At 41.3% G+C, this 17139-nt stretch overlaps 2 protein-coding genes across 12 annotated transcripts in view; one reads left to right on the plus strand and one right to left on the minus strand.

The window, feature by feature from the left end:
* The window catches only part of LOC137654709 (uncharacterized), a 294512-nt gene that overhangs the window by 242087 nt on the left and 35286 nt on the right, over positions 1 to 17139 (minus strand). The window lies entirely within an intron of this gene.
* The window catches only part of LOC137654770 (uncharacterized), a 54704-nt gene that overhangs the window by 34797 nt on the left and 2768 nt on the right, over positions 1 to 17139 (plus strand). Inside the window, exons 2-3 of the mRNA XM_068388715.1 lie at positions 15275 to 15404; positions 15781 to 15953. Of these exons, the coding sequence (XP_068244816.1) occupies positions 15281 to 15404; positions 15781 to 15953 (297 nt within the window). The 5' untranslated portion in view covers positions 15275 to 15280. The remainder of the gene's footprint in view (positions 1 to 15274; positions 15405 to 15780; positions 15954 to 17139) is intronic.

Consider the following 17139-nt stretch of genomic DNA (forward strand, 5'->3'; position numbering starts at 1 on the left):
GCGAGTATCTCAAAGGTTTCCCTTTAAGACATCGTAATACAACAGGGGACACGCATGTCTGGTCGTGCCACATAGCTATCTCCACCCCGAACAGAGTTAACGCTTCGGTGTGTAAGGGCTGAGAATAGCTGGGAGCCGTTCCACAGCTAATCTCACTCGTGGCTACTACTGATACTCGAGACGTAAACAAACGGACGCCATTGCTCTAATGACGTCACGCGCGTCTTTATCCTGGCGCCAGTTGCTGCCCATCACCATGATACAATTGTGTAGGGTGGGAACAAACTGAACGAAGTAGTAGGGAGGGTCCATCAGGACGCCATGGCTATCTCACCCAAAAATAGATTTTTCGCTTCGCTCAAAATCCGTTTTTTGGGCTCAAGCCATGGCGTCCTGATGGAAGAGTACCAGAGAATCAATGTATCGTGGTAGATTTTCCCCCAGAGGTAAGTGCCTAGGCATTGACAAAACAGCAAAGTAATCTTAGGTAAGAACCATAGGAACGAAGTATCCTGCCCCCCATTGGTAGGAAGTTCCCATGGGCTATGCCGACGTCAAAGTGGTATTGAAGGGCTATTCATCTTGACAGAAGAGCTTTTAAGAGCTTAGAGATGAAGCAGAATGTTTGATATTTGTATAGGAACATTCTGAAGTAGGCCAGTGGTGGTTGGGCACTGTGTGTAGAGTTCATCTCCTGATTATCAGAAGTAAGTATTCGAGTAGGAACCTTACTGAGACAAGGTGAATATAATTTAGGAATAGACATCTTAAATTCTTCATGACCATAAGAAAGGAGGAATAAATAAAACTATGACAGTATGTATTTCATAGTAAGTAGGAGCTGAAAGAGACGCATAAGTAATAAAATAGAAATTTTATTTCACAATGCAGAAATTAAATAATTTACAGCAAAAGTAAAGTTCATTTACAGTAATAATAATGTACATAGAAATAAAGGCTTGCTCTTGAATCTGAAAGGGAATTTCAGGATTAGTAGGTACTCGTTCTCGAGGAACGCAAGTCTTTAAATAACACATCATGCTCAAGGCATGCGGCACTTGTGTGACACTATGACATTTCACCTGGGATAAGAACAGTTATAAAAGCACTAAGTGTTTTTAGACATCACTATGAATCACTCGAGGGTCAACATAGGCACCCGAAGAGTTAGAGTCCCAAGTAACTCACTGTTCTACGCAGAGTTAGGTGCAGGTTTCATAACACTACCTGCGGCTACCACAAAATGTTTGATTTCGTGCACTTGTTTCGCATAATGTTTAAAGAAAACTCGCGAGGACTTCCAGCCCGTAAAGTTCTTAAGGCTCTCGAAGTCCATGCTCTGAAAGAAGTTCAGAGAAGATGCCACTTTTCTAGGATCATGACCAGCGGGTGTACTGTTCGGATCCGCTCTGCGAATGAAGTAGGTGATTTTCGCTCTTAATTGTTTCAGTGACAGGTCGCTGCCCGATGTTTCTCCTTTGAAGAGTTGGCCTCCACCAAAGTTTGAAGTTCTGCGAAGATAGACCTTGAGACTCTCTACTGGACATAGAGAGACATCCTCCTTCAGGGGGCATATTCTCCAAGGGCCCCATCTTTTGGTGGGTAATTCATTTTTGGCGAGAAACGTCGGATCAGGGGAGAGGGTCACTTCTCTTGAATCAGCAAACAGGATGTGTCCCTCTTCTCTTGATAATGCCACTATTTCGCTGACTCGAGCTCCCGAGGCGAGAGCAAATAAAAATATAACTTTCTGAGTCAGATCCTTGAGGGGGCATGAATCATTGTCCAAGTTGGAGGCGAAATGGAGCACCTTGTCTAGTGACCAGGAGATCGGTTTCGGAGGGGGTGCTGGGCGTAGGCGAGCACATGCTTTCGGCAGTTTGTTAAAGATGTCGTTGGACAGATCAATTTGGAAAGCATATAGAATTGGTCTAGTCAAAGCCGATTTGCAGGTTGAAATCGTATTGGCTGCTAATCCTTGTCCATGAAGGTGAATGAAGAAGGACATACAGAAATCAATGGTGATTTCTTTAGGATTTTTTGCTTTAACAAAGGAGACCCATTTCCTCCAGGATGATTCGTATTGCCGTCTCGTGGATTCGGTCTTGTATTCCTCTAGGAAGTCTAGACTTTTCTTCGAGATCCCAAACCTCTTCTTTGCGGCAAGGGAGAGAAAATCATGAGATGAAGGTCCTTGATTTTCGATGATGAAGCGAAGACAGTCGACTTCTGTACTTGTTGAGAGAGAACTGGGCCCGGGAGAGGGATCAGCTTGGGCTGCAGCTCCAGGACCAGGGGGGTACCAGTTGCTCCGGGGCCACTTGGGAGCCACTAGGGCCGCTGTCCCTTTGAAGGTTCTCAGTTTGGAGAGGACTTTCAACAGAAGGTTGGTGGGAGGGAACAGGTATATCTTCGACCATCTGTTCCAGTCCAGTGACATGGCGTCCACCGCTTCTGCTTTGGGGTCCTCGTACGGGGCTACGTACAGAGGAAGTTGATTGTTGTCGCTCGTTGCAAAGAGATCTATCTGAAGTTCTGGGACTTGATGAGAGATGAAGGAGAATGATCTTGCGTCTAGAGACCATTCCGACTCTATCGGGTTTGTCCGAGATAGAGCATCCGCTGTCACGTTGCGGAATCCTTGTAGGTGAACTGCAGACAGGTGCCACTTCTTCTTCTCCGCCAGACGGAAGATTGGGAGAAGCACCTGATTTATCTGGGGCGATCTTGAGCCCTGGCGATTGAGACAACGAACTACCACCGAGTTGTCTAGGGTTAGACGGATGTGGATCGAGGGCGGCGGGGATAGCTTCTTCAGAGTAAGAAGGACCGCCATGGCCTCCAAGATGTTTATGTGGAACGTCTTGAATAGTGGAGACCAGGTCCCTTGAGCTTGTTTCAGGTGGGAGTGACCTCCCCAGCCCTCCAGTGAGGCATCCGTGTGGATGTTGAGTGATGGAGGAGGGTGTTGGAGAGGAATGGACCTTTTTAGGGCCATTGCTTCCGACCACGGCTTTAGGAGGCGTCGAAGTCTGTTTGGAAGCCGTCTCTTGAGGTCTCTTCGAGCGATGGATGCCGATCGTCTCCAGACTCCCGCGGCATCCTTTAGCTGTGCACGAAGCACTGGGTTTGTCACTGAGGCGAATTGTAGAGAGCCTAGAACTCGTTCCTGCTGTCGTCTTGAAATGCGTTTGGATTTCAGTAGTCGCTTGACAGACCCTGCTATTTCCTTCCTTTTCTTCTGGGGGATGGAAAGGCGGTGTGACTGAAGATTCCAGTGGATTCCCAGCCACTGAAACTTCTGAGCCGGAGAGAGGCGAGATTTCTTCTCGTTGATCTTGAATCCCAGGTGTTCTAGGTACTGGGTAACTTCGTCGCAAGACTTTGTACACTCTTCGGGCGATGGAGCCCAGACTAGCCAGTCGTCGAGGTAGGCCATCACCTGGACGTTTCTTAGGCGGAGCTGTTGTACTATGGCATCCGCCAGCTTTGTGAAGATCCGAGGGGCCACATTGAGGCCGAATGGCATGGCCCGGAAGGCGTAGCTTTTTCTTTGGAGTCGAAATCCTAGGTAGGAGGAAGCGTGATGGTTCATTGGAATGTGCCAATAGGCATCCGCCAGGTCTATAGAGACCGTGTAGGAACCTTGAGGCAGAAGGGTCCTTATTTGTTGAAGCGTCAGCATCTTGAATTTGTTGTTCTCTATGAACTTGTTGAGGGGGGATAAGTCCAGAATGACTCTGAGCTTGTCTGAGTCCTTCTTGGGAACGCAAAACAGTCTCCCTTGGAACCTGGTGGACTTTACCTTCCTTATCACCTTCTTGTTCAAGAGGTCTAGAACATATTCTTCCAGAATGGGGGTTGATTGTTGAAAGAACCGCTGGAAGATTGGGGGTGGTTGCACCCAACTCCAGCCTAGACCGTTCTTGATGATGCTGTGTGCCCAAGGATCGAAGGTCCAACGATCCTGGAATTGGCGGAGTCTTCCTCCCACCGGAAGCACTTCATTGCTTCTGGTGTCCCGAGGACTTGTTGCCTCGGCCGCTAGCTCCCTTTCCTCCTCTACCTCTGGAGGGACGACGAGAGGCGTCTCTGCTTGCACCCCTGGACGAGCCTCTACCTCTGGCATGAAAGGTAGTGGATGGCTGCTCAAAGGCAGGGGTGAAGACCGGTGACTGTGACAACACCGGTTGGGGGACCAATTGAAAGGTCTGTTGTGGTTGGGCAACCACTTGGGAGGTAGCGGGTCCCGGAAACTGACGTCGTTGTTGACGTTGCTGGGGTTTCGGCTTCTGAGGTTTCCTCTTAGGCTGAGGTCCATCGTCCTGAGAGGTTTTCCTTTTTCTGGACATGCCCCACTTGTGGAGAAGGTTCCTATTCTCCGTGGCGGCTCTGTCAGTTATTTCCTTGACAAGGTCAGAAGGAAACAGGTGCTTTCCCCAGATGTTGGAGGAAATCAGCCTCCGGGGTTCGTGTTTCACGGTGGCACCGACAAACACGAATTCACGACAGGCTCTACGAGCCTTTATGAAATGGTACAAGTCCTTCATTACCGTGAGTAAGTGGGATTTGGCCAGTACCATGTAGTGATCAGGTACTGCTGTGTCACAGGCCATAACTTCAAGTTGGACTTGATGAGAAAGCGATGCCGCAAGCCTCTCCTTCGTGTCTTGTTCCCGGCGAAGGAGGTGATCATTGAGCTTAGGGAGGTCTTCATTAAACTGACGTCCGGCGACGTCAGGATCGAGCCTACCCACGACGAAAGTATGTTGGACATCTTTCCATTGTCTAGTGTCAGGGGGTGTCACGATGGAGAAGGGTCTGCACTCCTCCAGTGCAGGGCAGGGTTTTCCTTCTTCCGCCGCTTTAAGGCATGCAGCTAAGGCCTTTTCCAAGAATGGAAGAATCGCAGTGTCAGGTGCGACATATGTAGGATGCTTCTTGCTCAAGGCAGGAAGCTTAGAGCAGGTAAAGCCCCTGCTCTTAAATGCGGAGGCTAGCATAGCCTGGGCCTTTGCGAGATCGAACACTATCTCTTCTTTAGGTTCGGTCTCCTCCTTCGAGGCAGGTTCGGAACGAAGTCGGACGTAACAGTCCGGGTAGGCCTCGAAGCTTGGGAAGAACTCCACATCTTCCAACGGGACCGTGCCGATCTTGTCGCTAACAAAGATCCTGCCGGTCGCAATAACCATATGCTCTGCATACCTCCACGGGTTGGCATGAGAGCAAGCTGGGAGATCCTTGACCGAGATCTTCTTCGTGTCTCTGGATCCAATCATAGACCTGATGGACTCCTGGTTCTCCTTCAGTCTGTCGTCCATGACAGCTCTAATCAGTCGGATCAGTTCTTGGGTAGAAGAGGAAGGATCCGGGGTCGAGGAGGTAGACGGAAGGGACATTTCCGTCGGTGTAGGAGTAGGCGGAGGGATGGACGAGGGAGTAGCTCCAATCTCCGACTCGGTGTATTCCACCTTGACTTCGTCCTCTTCGGCTCCTTGAGCCATAAGCGTCTTCTCCGTGTCTTCCGAGACGTCAGAGATCTGTTCATCATCCTCGGAATCCAAACGACACTCGTGCATGGACTGAGCCATGACCACATCAGGTTCCACCGTAATTTGGACAGTGGGGATTGCTTCCTTTGGAACCACTGAGTCAGGGGAGGCCTTAGGGAACAACAGGGACCTCAGTTCTTCGGTGGCCAGGTACGGTCCAGTAGCATTTCTCTGAAAACCACGCACCCACTTGCGCAGTTTTTCACGAGCAATGTCTCTAACCTCCGCTGAGGGAGGGTTATGGAAGGCCTCAACTAGGTAGGCCTGGCAGACCGTACATTCCAGTGGATTCCAAAACTTCCAATCCCCTTTCTTGTCTGAGCAAGGGGCGTGAGTCCTGCACGCCGTATGTCCGTAAAACTGCGAGCGTTTCACAGCACAGTAGGCGAAATCGCACTTCATCTGCTCCTCCTGTGGAAGAAAGAGAAAATGAGTATGGGGGAGTCATAGGAATGGCTCTTATATTAAGTTAATATTAATCATTAATTTTAACTTAAGGAAGGTGTGATGCATAGAGAATGAAACAGTAAAGGAGAACACGCTCCATGCATCTCGCCCGGCTGGTTACCATAGGCTTGGTCCTGGGATAATCCAAATGACCGAGATCATTGGATATAGTTTCCTAGGATTCCCATTATATTGGAACTCCATGGAAAGCCAAGGACAAGGTTGGGATCGAATTCATTCGGTTCCCAGATAAGAGCCAGAAGGCCTCATTAAGGGTACTGCTTCTGGCAACCAGCCGCGCTAAGATGCACATAGCATGCTGGAAATAGAAGAATGCAAAGAGACAGCATGATCACTAATAGAGCAGTACTAGGTACTGATCTTAGAAGCAAAGCAGCTTATCTATTTGCAAGGTAGGGCTATCTTAGTCTTATGATAGCTACAGAGAGGGGGTGCAAGTATTCTTGACGCCTCCGGGGCATCCGGCAAGCCGCCGGCACGCCGGAGCTCGCTCCAGCATAGATTCTGGCACTAGAACAGACAATTTTCAAAGTCAGTCAGATACCAGGATGGCGGCCGCCGGCACAACGGCGGCACGCCGGCAGGGAGCGGCAGCTCCGGCAGCCGGAGGATGCCGGATTGGTGACTGGGGTAAGGATGGTACAGGTAGTATCGGGTTGCCGGCAGTATATGCCGGCACTCCGGAGATCGACCGGCAAGCGGACGATTAGATAGGAGTAGGAGAGCTGCCGGTAGTAGCCGGCGGCAGCCGGCAGTCCCTCGGTACACGGGGGCTGGCGGCAAGGGTAGGGAAGTCACCAAGAGGGAGGCAGGTATTGCCGGCAGTAGAGGCGGCAAGGGACCGGCACCCGGATAGATAGAGAGACAGGGGGAGGGGGGAAAGGATGCAGGAAGTACCGTCAGGGTTCCAGACATCCCTCCCCTTCCCTGAGGGGGTGTACCCATGATAGAGACAGGCTCTAGCATCCATAAGCAGGGGTCACTAGGGACCGGGAGCAGGTAGCCCAAGGGAGGACTAGGGAACACCCAAGAGGGGGGGGGGGGGAGACTCCCCTATGCAGAGCTACACTAGTAACTAACCTTATAGGACACTATGAAGGTATATGTACCAGAGCGGACAGCACAGGGAAGCTCGGGTAGCCCTACTCATCCACCCTAAGGAGGATTTGTAGGACAGGGGACAGATGAGTATAAACTAACCTAAGCATAGGCTAGGCTATACAAGAGATAGGTGGGGAGGGAGAAGAGAGGGGTCTTCCCAGGAAGGGTTTCTGTACCAGAGCGGCCACAAAGGGAAGGGAGGACACTCCCTAACCTAAGATTAGGCTGATCGGCTAAAACGGTGCAAGAGTATAGTTTCAGCATGGAACAGAGAAACCTTCCTAACCCGGCCTAGATCAGGGCTAAAAGTCCTGAACTAGGCAAGGAAGAAGACGTATCGCTATCGCAGGAAAGTCGTAGACTATCCTAGCCATAGAGGTAGGCTAGCCTAACCTCACTCTCAGACGCAATCCTAAAGGGGGTTCATTCCTTTAGGGAGGACTGAGAGGCGATATAATACTCTATTAGACAATAAATCCCTTTACTCAGAAAAGGGATCAAGGCTAAATAGAGGGAGTGCCAAGGCAGGGGATGAAGGAAGCATATAGGGGTCCTAAGGTTAGGTTAGGCTAGAAAGAATCACTGACTAGCCTATCCCCTATATGGTCCCTGAAGGCGAAAACATTTGCATCACTAGTCAAAAGTATTGTAAAATAATAATGCCACTATCTTCATAACTTAGTCTAGGATCACTGATAAATCATGCATGAACACTTGTATGTAGGCTCCTGGCCTGGGGGCTATAGTAGCCGACTGGTATGAGGTCAATCGATGACCGATAAAAAGCGTCTAAACACGATATAAAAGTTCCTAGCTATGAAGACTAAATAAACTAATGTATTCGATTAGTATATAATGCCGGAAACGTTGTTGTGGCTAACTAAATAAGACATGCAAAACAACAACGACGCCATAAAATGGCGGGTCCGGTAGAGGCACAGCTCTGCCACAAAACATCAATTATTTCGCGAAATAATATTTACTTTACGGCCAGAGCTTAATTAAACAATACTGGAACCTTGTACTCAACTTTCCAGAAGAAGGCGAGGCTGAAGGTAACGACATAGCGAAGATGCAAAGCGATAAAGTTCACACAAGGGAAAATCCGTCTAAGTAGGGCAGCTACTAAACAAAGGATAAAGACGCGCGTGACGTCATTAGAGCAATGGCGTCCGTTTGTTTACGTCTCGAGTATCAGTAGTAGCCACGAGTGAGATTAGCTGTGGAACGGCTCCCAGCTATTCTCAGCCCTTACACACCGAAGCGTTAACTCTGTTCGGGGTGGAGATAGCTATGTGGCACGACCAGACATGCGTGTCCCCTGTTGTATTACGATGTCTTAAAGGGAAACCTTTGAGATACTCGCTCCAGAAGTTAGAATTCTGTGATAACCTGTGGTTAAATTCTCTGGGAATATCTTAGTAGTCTTATACCCAAGGAAGCTACCAAACAGGAACCTTCCATCAGGACGCCATGGCTTGAGCCCAAAAATATATATATATATATATATATATATATATATACACGTATACGTATATGTGTATGTGATATATATATATATATATATATATATATATACATATATATATATATATATATACATATATATTATTTATATATATTATATATATATATATATATATATATATCTCTTATATATTATATATATATATATATATATATATATATATATATAATATATAATATATATATTTAATACACATTGCTAATCGGGCACAAAACTGCATTTGAACAGTATTATATATGGAAACGTTTAGTAAATAGTCTTTTGGTTTACATCTTTCCACTGCCGTCGTTCTTTATATTTATAAAGAACGACGGCAGTGGAAAGATGTAAACCAAAAGACTATTAACTAAACGTATCCATATACAATACTGTTCAAATGTTTGTACCACTAAAATTTGAACGTTAATACTGTACACAGAAGTACATCAAATGATGAGATATTAGCGAGGAATGACCTTAATATCATGGGAGTGTAAGAGTGCACGCAAAATGCAGCCGTATGGTGTAGGCGTTTAAAGGAATGGAGGTTCAAGATTAGTATTATCATCTGCGTGAAATCCTCCATAACCATCATCACACCTCGTTAGTTAAATATTACATACAGTGATGCGCATTAAATGCTAAATGTAGGCATGTTCACCTTCAAGAGCTTAAAATCGAAATGTAAGGCTTAACCATAGCAATTAGATTTAATTCATGGATTTGAACCATGAAGCTAGGCACTGTGGCCTGGGAGGCCATTCGACACATACAGTATGTGCAACGGGGGAAAACCTAACTGTTGCACTATGAAGTAAAAGTTATGAGAAGCTGGACAGCAAGTTGGAAGAGAGGCGGTGGGAGCGTAGGTATAGTAAAAGCAGCAACTTGGAGGTAGAGGTCCGCTTCAAAGACCTTTGAGAAATGCTCCCAGTTCACGGAGATAACCATGACGATAAAACAAACACTGATCAATAGTCTCCAAAAGTATTTCACCTGGAGGGACACTAATAGCTTTCATACATTTTATCAAAATCTAGTCTTAAGAAATAGCATGTGCACGGACACGAACTAAGATAAATACCACGCCTAATCTTGTTGGTAGAGAGAATTACAAAATACAGAATTATCTTTAATCATCATTCGTCTAATACATTTGGAATATCTAAACCTGTTTTCTTTGTGCTTTGATCAATCCAAGAAAAATTTAAAACCCAGACCCTTAAATAAAATAGACAGCCTAATAGCAAAACTTTCATTTTGGCCAATTCATGAAATCTTTTCTAGGCTTTTTAATCCAGTAATTGGAAGGTCTTTCCCCTCATGAACCAGATTGCATTTCACAAACAAAAATTACCTTAACATATATTCCTCCAGTACCTCTGACTGAAAAAAAAAAAATATGGAAACACTGAAACGACCAAAGATCAGTAGAATTACTGACATCGCTATACCTTAAAAAAATAAAATTATAGACACATTTATGTAGCATGTCGCTCTACGAACAACCGTTAAGTACGATTGCGTAATATCCACCGGAAGGTCTACGAATACTTCATGAATAGACTTATACAGAGAGGTCGTAGGGACATGGATGGTAGGTTTCGCGACCTTTCAAGCACCCCCCCTCCCCCCGCCCCGATTCTCTCTCTCTCTCTCTCTCTCTCTCTCTCTCTCTCTCTCTCTCTCTCTCTCTCTCTCTCTCTCTCTCTCTCTCTCTCTCTCCACTGCAATTTTAAGTTTTATTATATTTCGTAAGTATCCATAAAATATAAAGTTGCTGAGCAAAAATTTATCAAAATAAATTATTTCAATTCTATCAGAGAGAGAGAGAGAGAGAGAGAGAGAGAGAGAGAGAGAGAGAGAGAGAGAGAGAGAGAGAGAGAGAGAGAGCAAACTCAATTATTCATACATGTCATCCCTCCATGTTAATCTAGAGTATTACATGACTCGGGACTTTGTTATACTATATATTATTACTGCATGGCTTGGACACAAAGGAAGCCCTTGCATAACATGACGTTCGTAAATGAGAAGTATATAAAATGGGGATAATGACAACTGAAGAAGGTTAGGGCGAGAAGTATGCATATACACATATACAGCCTTTACATGATTTATAGTGTCAAGTCAAGTGATTATATAATTTTCGGAGCGTAACATTTTTTAGTCTTAATCTAAGTTTTGTTCAGACTTAATATTTCGAATGATTTATTTTTTATGTAAATTCTTTCAAAGTATTGTAATTTATATAGAATATATTTATTCTTGTAAAAGCGTGTTAATGATAGATTTGGGTTGATCAGTCACCACGTCTAAATTTATCATATTACCAGCATGATGCATCATCTAATTTGTCCTATAAATTACCAGAACCTCTTTCAAATTCTTTAACCGTTTCAACGTGATAAAAAGAATTCCACATGTATATCAGCACCCTATAGAAATTAAAATAATCCAGCATCAAAATTCATCCACTCCAGCACACAAGCAAAGAGTCTCAAAGGGTTGTAAACTATTACGATGGGTATTTTTTTGCGTGTGTAAAGTTTATTCCCATGTAATCAAAACTTCTTACACTAAATCATTTTTTTTATCTTGAGAATTGAATAACCTTTCTGAGAATAAAAAGCTCAACTGGCACCCCCTTTAACTTGCCCCCTCCCGAAATATGAAAGAAACTATTATTATTGGTGGGTCAGCCATGTTTCAGATAATGCTCGTGTCGAAATATTTTTCATTTATCAAGTCTCTAATTTGAATTTTTTAATTATCCACAGATTGAATTTTTACAAAACCGTAATTTTTGACGGTCTTAGTATCCACGGTCTCTTAAATTCCAAATCAAGAACTACAATTTCTTGAATTCACTATATGAACATTCAAGTTTTCAACTTAGTGCTGTTTATACATTTCATCACTTGAGAGTTAAATTTCCTGAACATTTCCCACACGTTATCATCAGTCTTGAACTTGCAGTGTTTTTCAAGATGTCCATACACCTGAATCAGATGATCGCGTGGTACCTACCAACTATACTATATGAGCCCCATCGCATATTAACTATATCACTGTTATTTAAGCATGAAGTGGGTAGTCCCATAAGCAGTAGATTTTTTAATATGAGACTTCTTTTTTTCTACATTTTGAATCTGATCCAAACAACAATTCCTTTAATTCAAAGCACTAACTACATTATTTTCATCATTGTACACATTTCACGTAATTATTTTAGGATTTAGTTTTCCCACTTTTCTCTTCTCGGTGCCAGCAACCGTTGTTTGTATCTCATTTTCTGCTACCTCTCTAATTCTATCAACAGCAAAATTTACATGACTTACATTTGAAATTTACTTCACATTAAGAATTGGTTCATCCTTAAGTGCTTTATCAACCTAATATTTCCTGTCAATGATTCTAGTTGATGTTCGCGTTGTAATCAATAGATTTTTCCTTAATGTTTTCAGCAGGTCACTATCAGTTTTTTCTGTCATCGTTATTTGAAGTGTTAACTTAATTGATTCCACATTCATTGCTAATTATCAACTTTCTCAACAAGATTAATAGCTTTCGGGTCAGTAGATATATATCCTTTGAAAATATAGATCTATCAACCTCCTTTCCTCTCTAATCAATTTACGGAACATAGAAATTTCTTTAATTTATTCATAGTTTCTCGTTAACAGATTTTTCGCTCATCCTTACCAATATATACATTAAGCAACAGAGCCTCAGAGAATTTCTTCACCTTGTCTTTAAACTTGCTATCGTAATATTGACTTTTTTACACTAAGAAAATATCAATTCTCTCAACAAGACTAGTACATAAAAGTGCTAACAGGTAATTTTAAGTCACTCATGATTGGCTGAAGCAAGCGTCTCTCTCTCTCTCTCTCTCTCTCTCTCTCTCTCTCTCTCTCTCTCTCTCTCTCTCTCTCTCTCTCTCTCTCTCTCTCTAATATTAATATAAAATGAAAGTACTGAAACTCAAGAAATTCGTGGCTCATGTGATGTTTGAATTTTATGGTGATGTTTTGTTCACGCTGACAAGCTATACTGAGCTGGTTCTACAGTCAGTTTCTTACCCAATAACACTAAAACTAAAACAAAGTTGAAATTGAATAGAATGGCATATTCACCAAGCGTATTGACGGCACGCACAGACACAGGAAAGGGACATGCCATTGTGAGACACCAAACACGAACCACATAATGCTAGGCACCAACGCCCACGGTCCAGATAGTTAAGGCCAGGGAGAAACAGTCATCACACTTTGATCATTTGGCTGTCTCGATAGCCGACTGGTCAAAGGCCTAATATATATATATATATATATATATATATATATATATATATATATATATACATACCGTATATATACAGTATACTGTAAACATATATGTATATATATAATATATATATACATATATATATATATATATATATATATATATATATATATTTATAAATATATATAGCCTATGTATATATATATATATATATATATATATATATATATATATAATACAGTATATATATATAGCCTATATATATATACATATATATATATATTTATATATATATATATATATATATATATAGCCTATATATATGTGTGTGTTTATATATATATATATATATATATATATATATATGTGTGTGTGTGTGTGTTTATATATACATATATTATATATATATATATATATATATATATATATATGAGTGTATGTGCATACACATACACAAATTATATATAGAATATATATAAGCTACTGAACATAGTTTTATCACTAACATTCGTAATTTCAACTTTTTATATAAGCCATATACATATTTATTAAAATTTATTTTGAAAATAACCCCAATCCCAACAATAGTGTTTTTTCCCAATAAACTAAACGTGAAAGAGGAATCGAGGGTGGAAAGCAAGGTGGGCGAAACCCAATAAATATGGAAGTAGCTGGAATAATAATAAGAAATGGAATCGGTTTTTTCGGAGACATTTTGAGTTAAAAAGAGGAAAAAAAGTATTCCTATGTTTAAGAGCCTTCTTATCCATCACAAGGATTCAACACGGAATACAAAATTCCATGTTTAAGTCAAACAACTACAACAGCAGTCTCTCATTAAAAAGCCATATTAAATAAATTCAAAATTTTCTCATAACATTAATTATACATTTTTCATACAATTCTACAATCAGATACCACTCTATTCAGATACACTTCATGCACTTGAATAATCGAGAAGAATAAAGTAACTATCCTCTTCATGTTTCAAAACAGAGAAGACTAAATTAACTATCCTCTTCATGTATCAAAAAGAAGAATAAAGTAACTATCCTCTTCATGTTTCAAAACAGAGAAGACTAAAGTAACTATCCTCTTCAAGTTTCAAAACACATCTTACACCCCTAATCATTTGACAATCTGTTTAATTTAGTAACTCAGTACAAACAACATAGTCACACGGGTAAGAAGTGAAATTGCCCTTTAAACTGCTAATCTTTTAAACAAATAAAACTTTAGATTATTTCTATAATTTTTATCGAGTTCCTCATTTCTATAAGAAATTGGTATCTAGCTTGGGCTAGATAAATGTATAACCTAGTTTAAAGAGAAAAAGTTGTGGATGCTCTGTGGAAATGTCTATGGCTCGAAGTCTGTAGGTAGGTAATTGAAGCCTAGTTCACTACCTCAAATTTCACTAGTGTCCGTAACCTTACTACCCCAGTGATCTAAAGAGGATGGATTTGGGTATATAGGCTAATAGCTATATGACTACCTTCTGAATCATGGACAACGCTTTGCCGGACCGTGTCCTTTGCCTTACCTGATCGTAGCTTATGCGGAAAGAAGGCTATGATTTGATTTACTGGATTTTAGCAATATAGCCCGACGTTGGGGCGGTTCAGCGCACAAGTGCATCTATGGTAGAACCCTAGTTACATTTTGAGTTAGAAGTTAGAAGAGGTTGGACAGTAAGAAGGAAGAATGTAGATATAATAGAAAAATATACAGGTAAATAAAGTGGAGTTAGGGGCCAAAGGAATGCTGCACGGTCACCTAAGTAAAGCCTACAGTGCACTACAACAAGTAACTAACGGCACTACCCTCTGCAGGGAGGAAGAGGGCTTGGGCACGGCCGTGGCTTGGGTGCCTAAGTATGTACAGTACAGTGGGTCTCTAGGACCTTGTGCCCCATGGACAACGGCCTTTCCCACGCCTCTGCCAATCATGAGTGGCCTTTAAACTAAAAGACCTTCATAAACAAAATGTCTAAAAACCCAATTCTATTTCTATATATTGATAAACATACAAATTACAATAATGATAGCCTACACAAACATATGACTTCACTATGCACTATAGTACGTATACACATACGATTACACAATTAACTATATCGCTATAAATTGAATTAAAACCCTCTCACAACTAAAGAAATCCATATTATACAGGTTAAGTACAAGATTGTGTTGTTCGTTGCCCTAACGTTAAAACGGTATATTTGTTATCCATGCAGCATGCCTCCTTTGTTATCCGCCTGAACCAGGGACAAAAGCCACAGAAATTATAGTACTGTATCCATTCAAAACCAAGAGTACTTTAAAGAAAGCACTTCTAATTATCTTAATATTTTCAGGTCAAGATGAAGATGATTTGTCTTTTGCCAGTGGTGATGATGATAACAGCTTGCTCGTGGAGCTCTTTCTCAAATGCTTCCAGAGAGAAGAGGTACCTATTCGTAAACCCAAATGCTCCCATTCTTCTTGGTAAGGAATACAATATGACCATATTCATTAGCAAATATTTCATTTTCATATACGCTAAAAGGGCATAAAATCTAACCTAGACACAAGGCCTAGACTCCTAAATAAAAAAAAACACTAAAATAGTTGGACCTCATTTAATTTAATTTTCCTACCGCTTCTCCTTCCAGTGTACCAAACTTATACAGCATAATAATAATAATACACAAAGCCATGAACTAAAACAAAAATAATAATCTAGAGGATTTACATAGGTCACAATTATCCCTCTTAACTAAATTTGTATACATTTACCTCACTTCTTTTAACACCCCTTCCCTATCAGTAGACCAACTGCCCTATCTTTGAATCTACCATATTTTTTTTCCTTTATCACTAGGCTTCCTTCTTAACATGCCTGTATCTCTAGCGATTCCAACAATAGCGAAAGGGCGATCTCTTGGCGCTCTAAATGTCATTTACGAAGATGATGAGATTCCCAAGGCACTGTACTGGGACCCTGCATACGAAGAACAGCTGGAAAAACTTGCCATTTATTTTGCACATTTAGAGGTAAGTTCAATATACCACTAGAAATTAAATTATTGCAGTGTTATTGACTGAAAGAAACCAACTGGTCTTCAAAAATGACAGGCAAAACAGAGTAAAATCTAATTAAATGTATTTAATACTTAGCTTAGATGATGATGATGATGATAACAGCAATTGCGCACAAGTCTATGGTACCATAAAAACCTATGAACTTCCCAAGCAAATTTTCACAAAATAGAATGCGCTCCCCTAAGTAAAAAATATGAGAATTGTTGAGCTTAAATATATACTAATACATAATTTGACGTCAAAATGATAAGAATACATAAAAACAAACTAAAAAATGAGTAAGGCTAAAGATCAGAGGCTGATGCAAAGACAAGACCTAAACACATTGGGTGAAGGTTAGTATCTGAAATGAAGATTGTATTATGCACTGAAGACGACTTGGTTATCAGAGAGAGCAGCAGAGATACTTAATTACGTCATTATTAAGACTAAAAGAAATTAAAAAAATAAACATAGGATGAAGAGAGTATAAACGCAATGTCTTAATCAACACATAAGATTATCAATAAAAAGGAATTTGGATAATCAGCAAGATTTAAGAATTCCTCATTATGAAACCTTTGGAAATCAAGAAAAGACGAGAGTAAAGAAGGAAGAGGTAAAAGAAAGGCTTTATTCTTCACTAGGCTCCACTTTGAAGGGGTGCCAATCGTAAAAATATTTCCCAAAAATACACTAATCAAGACACGCTAATGAAATTTTCAGGCATTATTAGCACTATAATAAGGCATATCCTCTGTGAGTTTTATCATCCTACAGGGAAAATAAAGGATTTTATGAATAAAAATGTGAAAATCGGTGCCAGCGAATTAAATGTTATTTGGTGATCGGTGAGAAACTACTGTCTTGAATTGAAATTTCGTTCAGCAGGCATGTTTTTTTATCCACCTGGAACATGCACACAAGGTTTTATCAAAATCGAACAGTAAATAAGCACACAGCAAGAAAAAAACGAGCAATAACTTTAGTGAAAGCCAAGCAGATGATGGAGCGATTCCTAGAAATAAATATTCACCAAAAATTAAAATCTCGATTTAGGGACAAAACCTTCAGTGTATTTGTAGGTATTATGTCACTTGATAGCCTAAAACATCTAAAAATTATATTACTTAAGGCATAAGAGCAGGACGCGCAAAGA

This window comes from Palaemon carinicauda, chromosome 1 (genome assembly GCF_036898095.1).
Source record: "Palaemon carinicauda isolate YSFRI2023 chromosome 1, ASM3689809v2, whole genome shotgun sequence".
NCBI classification, from domain to species: Eukaryota; Metazoa; Arthropoda; class Malacostraca; order Decapoda; family Palaemonidae; genus Palaemon; species Palaemon carinicauda.